At 38.7% G+C, this 7,631-nt stretch overlaps 2 protein-coding genes across 8 annotated transcripts in view; both read right to left on the minus strand.

Moving 5' to 3' along the window:
- The window catches only part of taf1 (TAF1 RNA polymerase II, TATA box binding protein (TBP)-associated factor), a 40,987-nt gene extending 38,921 nt beyond the window's left edge, over positions 1-2,066 (minus strand). For 5 of the 6 annotated variants that reach the window (XM_073950442.1, XM_021476170.3, XM_005165316.6 and 2 more), the window contains exons 1-2: positions 1,692-2,007; positions 603-717 (exon numbers count right to left, since the gene is read on the minus strand). In XM_073950442.1, coding sequence (XP_073806543.1) covers positions 603-716 — 114 coding nt within the window. In that variant the 5' untranslated portion in view covers position 717; positions 1,692-2,007. Of the gene's footprint in view, positions 1-602; positions 718-1,691 lie in introns of all 6 variants that reach the window. The other variant, NM_001044785.1, reaches the window with a different exon arrangement.
- A 2,754-nt stretch (positions 2,067-4,820) lies between these two features.
- Positions 4,821-7,315, minus strand: rhogc (ras homolog gene family, member Gc). 2 transcript variants are annotated; one of them, NM_199692.2, is made up of 2 exons: positions 6,979-7,315; positions 4,821-6,664 (listed from the first exon to the last, which is right to left on the minus strand). In NM_199692.2, exon 2 carries the CDS (start codon positions 6,639-6,641, stop codon positions 6,066-6,068), a length of 576 nt encoding a protein of 191 aa, NP_955986.1. In that variant the 5' UTR covers positions 6,642-6,664; positions 6,979-7,315; the 3' UTR covers positions 4,821-6,065. The 2 variants fall into 2 exon arrangements, with proteins under 2 accessions (NP_955986.1, XP_073805934.1); XM_073949833.1 differs by having other exon boundaries at positions 4,825-6,649; positions 6,979-7,248.
- Between the last annotated feature and the right edge of the window lie 316 nt (positions 7,316-7,631).

A 7,631-nucleotide genomic window follows, 5' to 3' on the forward strand; every position in this document is an offset into this window, starting at 1 on the left:
CGGATTAAGGTATTGAAAAATCCCTGTTTACAGGGTAGAGTCTTAATCATGATTATTGGTGTCCATGTAAACATACTCAGTGTCTTTCAACAACCAAGTCACCAAAGATAGGTGATGTAACTGTAAGTGACATAAGTTTTCTCCAATATCTTGTTATTTATCACAGACTGTCAAACTAAAAAGTAGGACATGAACTTGTTTTAATCTTGGCTGTTGAAAAGGAAGATTTGGAGTGTGCTTCCAAAACAAAATAAAAGTATGATACATTGTTACAGAAACAAACTAGCTATTCATGACATTTTCCCGAAAACATTAAACTTGGCCTGCGATTATAATTACCTAACAATGCTATTAGAAAAACACACTCATAAATGATAGTTTTAGTTGATTGTAAGAAGAGGTTGTGATTGTAGCGGACAAAATTAAAAAGTCTCTCATTTTTCATGAAAGCCAAGATGTCTTATTTGATTTTATTTAAACATCCAAAGAGGAAACCTTCACTATAATTGATAATGAGCATTTAGAATAAAACAGGACACATTTTATTTCACACAGACATTATAAGTTACTTGTGCATCAAGAACAGGGTTGTACTCTCTTACCGTATCCAGCACACTGTCATCTTCCAGCTGTCCATTCTCGTTAATGTTGCCAAAAAGAAACCCTGTCAAGTGGAAGGGCCGATCCTGATCCTCATCACTGTCCGAGTCTGACATTCTACATTAGCAAAAACAAAAGAGCAATTCCAGTGTTATGGACACGACATTTGCAGTAAAAACTTAAAACATAAATTCACACAGAAAGCATGTTAACGTTATATTGAAACAGCTGTTTATATTTTCCAAAACAGCTAACCAGAGTTAAAAATATCAATCTGCAAACATTTTTTAGGCATGAGGAAAATAAACATGAGTTATGGACAAGAATAAAAAAAAAATATTTGAGTTTACAGTAGACAACATATGTTGCATATTTTCTGTAAATTAGATTCCACAAACCAATAGAAATAATGCTAATTAAAAGGATATGAGTTGGCTCATTATAGAACAATAATTATTGAATTTATTATTTTTTACATTTTTGTATTTATGAGGAAAAAGCTTTGTTATGGATGTGACAGATGTGAAATCGGCACTTGTGAGACTTTGGCAAATCAAATATAATTGTTTGAAAACACTGACAGGGGAATTTTAGGTATTTTACAGTACTGCCTAAGCAAACAACGTTACAAAGGGTATCACTCTTTTGGTGAAAACTTTATTTTTTTAATGGAAAAGTTGACATTTGCATGGAATTGCTCAAAACACAACAACATTCACCATCAGCCCACCACAACAGACGAGTCTGTGAAGCAACAACAACGTGAACAAACTGTCACAGTCACTTTGATCTGAACTTGTATGCGACTCAAATTGCAATTTTCATGTTTATATCACCAATATCTATACAATTAAAGAGCAAATAAGCCTTCTGAACAATACAAGCACTTTATGCTGGTAAAAACGGCTCTACAATTGCCTTTCTGATGACAACACAGCAAAAATTTGCTATAGGAGGACAGAAAGAGGAGGTGTTTACATTTCCACTTTCTCATCCGCCTCCCTGCCTGTCTGGTACATTTGCTTTCTTTTAACTTTTATCTTGCTCTTAATACAATGTAATTAATTCAGCATTAATGTGAGTACACTTACCTGCTCTCCTCTTGAAGTAAACCGGCACGAAGGCCTCTGGCTCCTCGGGCTCGAGTGGGAATCGGATCCCAGGAGGAGCTTCCTTGCCCCGGCCAGTCAGTTAGCTGTTAGCAGCGAGCAAAAAGGGGCCGCGCAAAGACATGCGCGCAAAAATGATCGCGTTTAATATGTATAAACGCAAGCGTATGTTGTTTAATCAGCAAATAAATACATTCAAATAAATGAAACGGCTTTTTAATGAATAAGCTGCTGCTGCATGCGCGGGCAGAAGCAGCGGTGTGCTTCTGTTTGTTGTGTTCGTCAGAGGATATGATCCAGTTTGTCTGGCTCCCCCTGCAGGTTTAGAGATCCAGCGGCACCGAGTAGACTGCTACTGGCTGGTCTTGTCTTGGAACATACTAGACTGATTCCGAGATCGCTTACATTAGTAGGCGAAAACCAGTATCCCTGCTGAAAAACAGCTTTAGGCGGAACATCCTGGTTTTAGAATGCTTGTTGGTCCGTTTTCATGCTGGTCTTAGCTGGTCAGATTGGGAAGACCAGTTGGAATGCCCAGCTATAGAAGCAGCTTGACCAAAAAGATCAAAGAGCCAACACTCACCAAGGCAAAAGCTCATTGAAAAACTACAAGGTAGCTACTTGCTCCAGTCACATAAATGTCTTCAGGTTTAAAATCACAGACACACACTGCTAAGTTTAAAAAATTGCAGGTAATGAATTTCTTGTTTTATTAAAAGTACATTTACATCTAATACATATTAAACATTGCAAGGAGCAGCCAGTCACTCATATGAGTCAGCACTTTAGGAACCCATTACAAGAATTAATTACACTGGAAAAATGTTAATGATGTGATGATGTTGGCTAAATTGTTTTAAGCAATTTGTTATTTTTTATTTAAATAAACAAATTTAATTGAGTAATGTTCAGCTTAATTTGTTTGTTTAAATTCAGCCCAAATAAATTGTTTACAATCACTTAACTTAAAAAAAATTGTTAATCCAAGGAATCATCTTTGAATAATTTTTTTTTTTTTAGTGCAGTAGCTTTTTAACATCGCTACTATCAACAAATTGGCCATTTATTTGTATTCTTAAAGATCATATCCTACATCCCACCTACTTATACTCAACTAGAATAGAAGGCCTTATATTGTCACTGTACACTTAAACAATTTACATTACATGTGCTATGAGATAAGCGTATCAGTGCAAACATGTAAATATATTCTTTCAATACCAATCACATAACGACACGTTGCAATAGAAATAACTGTAAATTATAAACAGTAGTGCAAAATAGAGGATGAGAGGTGGGTAGGGTGAGGTGAAGTAAACAATTCTGAGGTAGAACGAGAGATATTTACAACATTAGGTTGAATCAAAATAACCTTATGAGTCTATTGAACTTATATTATGTTAAACTGACTTAAAATAGCTTGCGTAACTTATGAAATTAAGTAAGAGCATGGTTAACAAAGTTTAATAAAAATATGCTGTCAGGACTAATTGATCATATAATTTTTACAATGTATGTAAATGTAAGATGATAAATAATAGTGCAAAAATAGGGGATGAGAGGGGGGTAGGGTGAGGTTGAGTAAACAGTTCTGAGGTAGAACGGGAGATACAGTAGAAGTCAGAATTATTCGCCCCCCAGTTTATTTTTTCCTTAATTTCTGTTTAACAGAGAAGATTTTTTTCAACACATTTCTAAACAATAGTTTGTTCTGTAGACTATCAAAAAACTATAGCTTAAAGGGGCAAAAAATTTTGACCTTAATTTTTTTAATTTATTAAAAACTGCTTTTATTCTAGCTGAAATAGAACAAATAAGACTTTCTCCAGAAGAAAAAATATTATCAGACATACTGTGAAAATGTCCTTGCTCTGCTCATTTAGGAAATATAAAAAAGAAAAAAATTCAAGGGGGGAGCTAATAATTCTGACTTCAACTATGTGAAATATGTAATAGGCCTATGTAAACGTAAGATGATAATAGTTCAAAACAGAAAGGGGAGTAGGGTGAGGTGGGGTGAACAGTTCTGAGGCTAAACGAGATATATACAAGATGTATTCAATTAGATCTGTACCATACAAACCATTAAGATGCAAGCTACGAGAAAAAAAACAATTGTTAATGGTTTGTTAATATTGAGAAATAAACCTTAAAATATATGTATAACATTAAAATATAAGTGACGATATATTCTTTTATATGTTATGTCTTACAGATTTTGGAACAGGCGATGCAGTGGCGCAGTAGGCAGTGCTGTCGCCTTACAGCAACAAGGTCGCAGATTCGAGCCTTGGCTGGGTCAGTTAGCGTTTCTGTGTGGAGTTTGCATGCTCTCCCTGCGTTTGTTGGTGGGTTTACTCTGGGTGCTCCGGTTTCCCCCTCAGTCCAAAGACATGCGGTACAGGTCTAAATTGTCTGTAGTGTATGAGTGTGTGTGTGGATGTTTCCCAGAGATGGGTTGCGGCTGGAAAGGCATCCGCTGCATAAAAACTTGTGGATAAGTTGCCAGTTCATTACGCTGTGGCGACCCTGGATTAATAAAGTGACTAAGCCAAAAAGAAAATGAATGAATGAAAATCATCTCAAAATCAGAGTGATTTAATGGTCTTTTTCACAAATTCATAATTTATAAACCATCCATGCTTCAATAAATACTGGTGGAACCACATTTAGCACCTCTAACAGCCTTTACAAAGAATACAAATTATCCCTGAGAAGTCTTGCTTTGTTTTTAGTGTCTTAAATTCGCAAATTGTGAGTCAAGATTACAAACAACTTAATATCTCGACATCCATGAACATAAAAATTAACCCTGTGCCAACCAACCCTGGTCTCCTCCACTTACTCGTGAAGCACATCCTGTCCCAAAATAACTGTTAAGCATTCAAGCCTAAACATTAGCTCATTACTCTAAGAACAATGCCTCAACACAAATCACACATACACAGCTGACGGTTTTGTTTATCTGTGCAGCATTGTGAAGAATGTCAGTGAGATGCAGCTGTTCTTTCTTTCTCCAACTTGTACTCTTTCGTTCCCCTTTTCACTCTGCTTTGCCTTCACATTAAGCATCATGAACAAATCTTCAGTCAAAGAACAGGAGCCAAACATAATGTTTTACTTTAAAACTGGTTTATTTTCTCATGCAAGTGGAGGTATATTCTTAAAGATAATGACAGTTTCAAGAAATAAAAACAGCTTTAATACAAAATAAAGCCAATTTTTGGTGCGTTACTGATGTCCTAATCAGAGAACGGTCGAGGAACCAGCCTTTGGCTGTAAAAGAAACGGATGATGTTTATTATACAAAAGGTAGACATTCAATATATAAAATGTAAATGTGGACCCAAATGAAACCTGAATGTTCTGAGTGTTTGTGTACATTAACCACAGCCTGGATGTTCAATGTAAGTTTATCTCTGGCATCAGTTTATATTAGGGCACTTTACAGGAGTGGATTAACATTCATGATAAAATACAAAATGATACAAATATTAGTGGCACTTCAGATTCAATAACGGTTGGGAATTGTGAGGCACACACCAAGCCAAAAGGAAAGATCTTCATTTCTACCCCAAGAGTGATATAAAACAGCTCTATATCCCTTCATTTGCATCTCTAAGAGGAGGCAGGTGAGCTACGGCAGCGTTCTGCAAACTTTCAGCAGCCCTTTCCAGAAAATAGATGTCAACTGGCACCCTAAGTAGCACCCTAGATGAAATAAGCCCAGAGGAAAGAGTTTGTGAGATGTCAGGAACGGCTGAGTAAGGGTCGAGCCCCAAAAGGCACGCTGAGGGTTTCCTGATTTAAAAGTCGATCAACCCTAGAAAGGTCAGAGATCATTAACAGGCAGCAACACAGGCAAACATGGCACGTTGTGGTAAGAGTAGGCCATCAAACCTATAGGCCACAGGGACTCTAAAAGGAAGACTGCGAGCCCTCATTGTTTTACTTACGCGGCCAGGGAAAGACAGCACCTTTATAAGACCTCCAGTCACATTTACACTTTGGTGCAAGAAATATCCTCTGAGTGATTCCTAAAGTTACACTGGGGTTTTAAGGCATTATAAGAAGGCAGATGTTGAAGATGCCTGTAGTCCTTTAGACAAATCCACTGCCTTATCTGCCTGACTATGGTGATATGTAAAGTTACAATACAAATACACAATCACTCACACACACACATACACATTCTCTCTCTCAATCACCTCAATCACAGCCTGTGCACCTATTGCTAACTGTAGTGTAGAGATACGGACAAAAAGTGGTAGCAACAACCATTTGCAGAGACCATCACATGACTAACTTACATTCCACCCTTCATAAAATCTCTCTCACACGCACACCCTCACGTTGTTATAGCAGCACACATTTTTTGGTGTGCTTCTTGGCGTTGGGGTAGAGAACAGCCCGAACTGCTTCGTTGAAGACCTCTCGGACGCCCTCCTGGAGAAGGGCCGAGCACTCCAGATATCGCACCGCCCCGATGCTGCGGGCCAGTGCACTGCCTTGCTGTGGAGTGGTCGGACTCATCCCCTGCTCCTTCAGCTTCTCCAGGGTCTCCTTGTCCCCTCGCAGGTCTCTCTTGGTGCCCACCAGCAGCACAGGTACGCCAGGACAGTGGTGGCAGACCTCCGGGTGCCATTTATGCCTGACGTTGGCGTGAGAGGAAGGACTAGCCACAGAGAAACAGATGATGAAGACGTGTGTCTGCGGGTAGGAGAGGGTTCGCAGGCGGTCGTACTCCTCCTGACCGGCGGTGTCCCACAGGTTGAGGCTGACAGCACGGCCGTCCACACAGGTTTGAGTGCTGTAGTTGTCGAACACTGTAGGAATGTACTCGTCTGGGAAGGCATTGGTGGTGTAGGAGATCAACAGGCAGGTCTTTCCCACTGCACCATCACCAACAACAACACACTTTATGGTCTGCATTATGATGCCTGGCACAGGAGTCCCTGAGAAGGAGACACAAAGAGAGTTTACTTCTTAAGTCTAACCATTTGACTAGACTTGTAGATATGACAGTAAAACACCCGTTTACACTGCTATAAAGCGGGTAAATGTGCAATCTGCCTGTACAAAACAACTGCAGATTAGTTATTGCTTCACACGGGACCTCCTGAACTAGTAGAGGCTCAAAACAAAGTAAGAAATCTGTTTAGCTAGTGTGTTAGCAGCTCACTTGCTACATAGAGCCGAACTTTATGAGCTTCAACAAAGCAAAACAGCATAACTATTATTAAAAGTATAACTTTTAGGTAAAACTCACTGTGTTTGGGTGGTCTGGAGAGCTCGCTGAGTGTTTGATTTGAGCTGCTCAAGTTTCCATCATCGCAGCGGCAAAGGCGCTTTGCTAACCGACTAACGTTAGCGGATGAGCCTCACATTAATCAGTTACTAAACACAGGCAAACAACTCCCTGAGGCCTGTAACTTCGCGCAACAGCTTTACAAAGCCTAAACACACATCGAAAGTCTCGAAAATCTTTCAAAGGCACATAATTTAAGGTCATTAAAACACAATCTTCTGTGTGAATCGCAGTCCTTTTCTCTCACTGGCTCATTCTTCAACGGGTAACGGAGACGACATTGTGGGACACGCCCATGTCGCAAAGGTCTGTGGGAAATGTTGTGCAACCTTAAAGTAAAAACTACAACAATAGCTATTTGTTGTGTCTTTAATTTTAATGCGATGAATTCCACCTATACAATAGTTGCATTAGGCACAGAGTGTACTTTTGGTAGTTCAGTCACAACTAGCTCACATATATTCCTCTGTTGGAGGCTAGAGGCCAAATGTCAAAGTTAGGAATTTTTATTGAATTGAATTTTTATTAGGAATCTGCTTGAAACTTTTTGAGAAACTTGACCCACGTAAAATGCCCCAAAATGTATAATTACAAGTATCTAAATGTATTTATTT

This window comes from Danio rerio, chromosome 5, assembly GCF_049306965.1.
Source record: "Danio rerio strain Tuebingen ecotype United States chromosome 5, GRCz12tu, whole genome shotgun sequence".
In the NCBI taxonomy this organism is placed as follows: Eukaryota; Metazoa; Chordata; class Actinopteri; order Cypriniformes; family Danionidae; genus Danio; species Danio rerio.

Coding starts and splice junctions, on each gene's coding strand:
- rhogc (NM_199692.2), bottom strand. CDS start 6,641: ATGCAGACCATAAAGTGTGTTGTTGTTGGTGATGGTGCAGTGGGAAAG.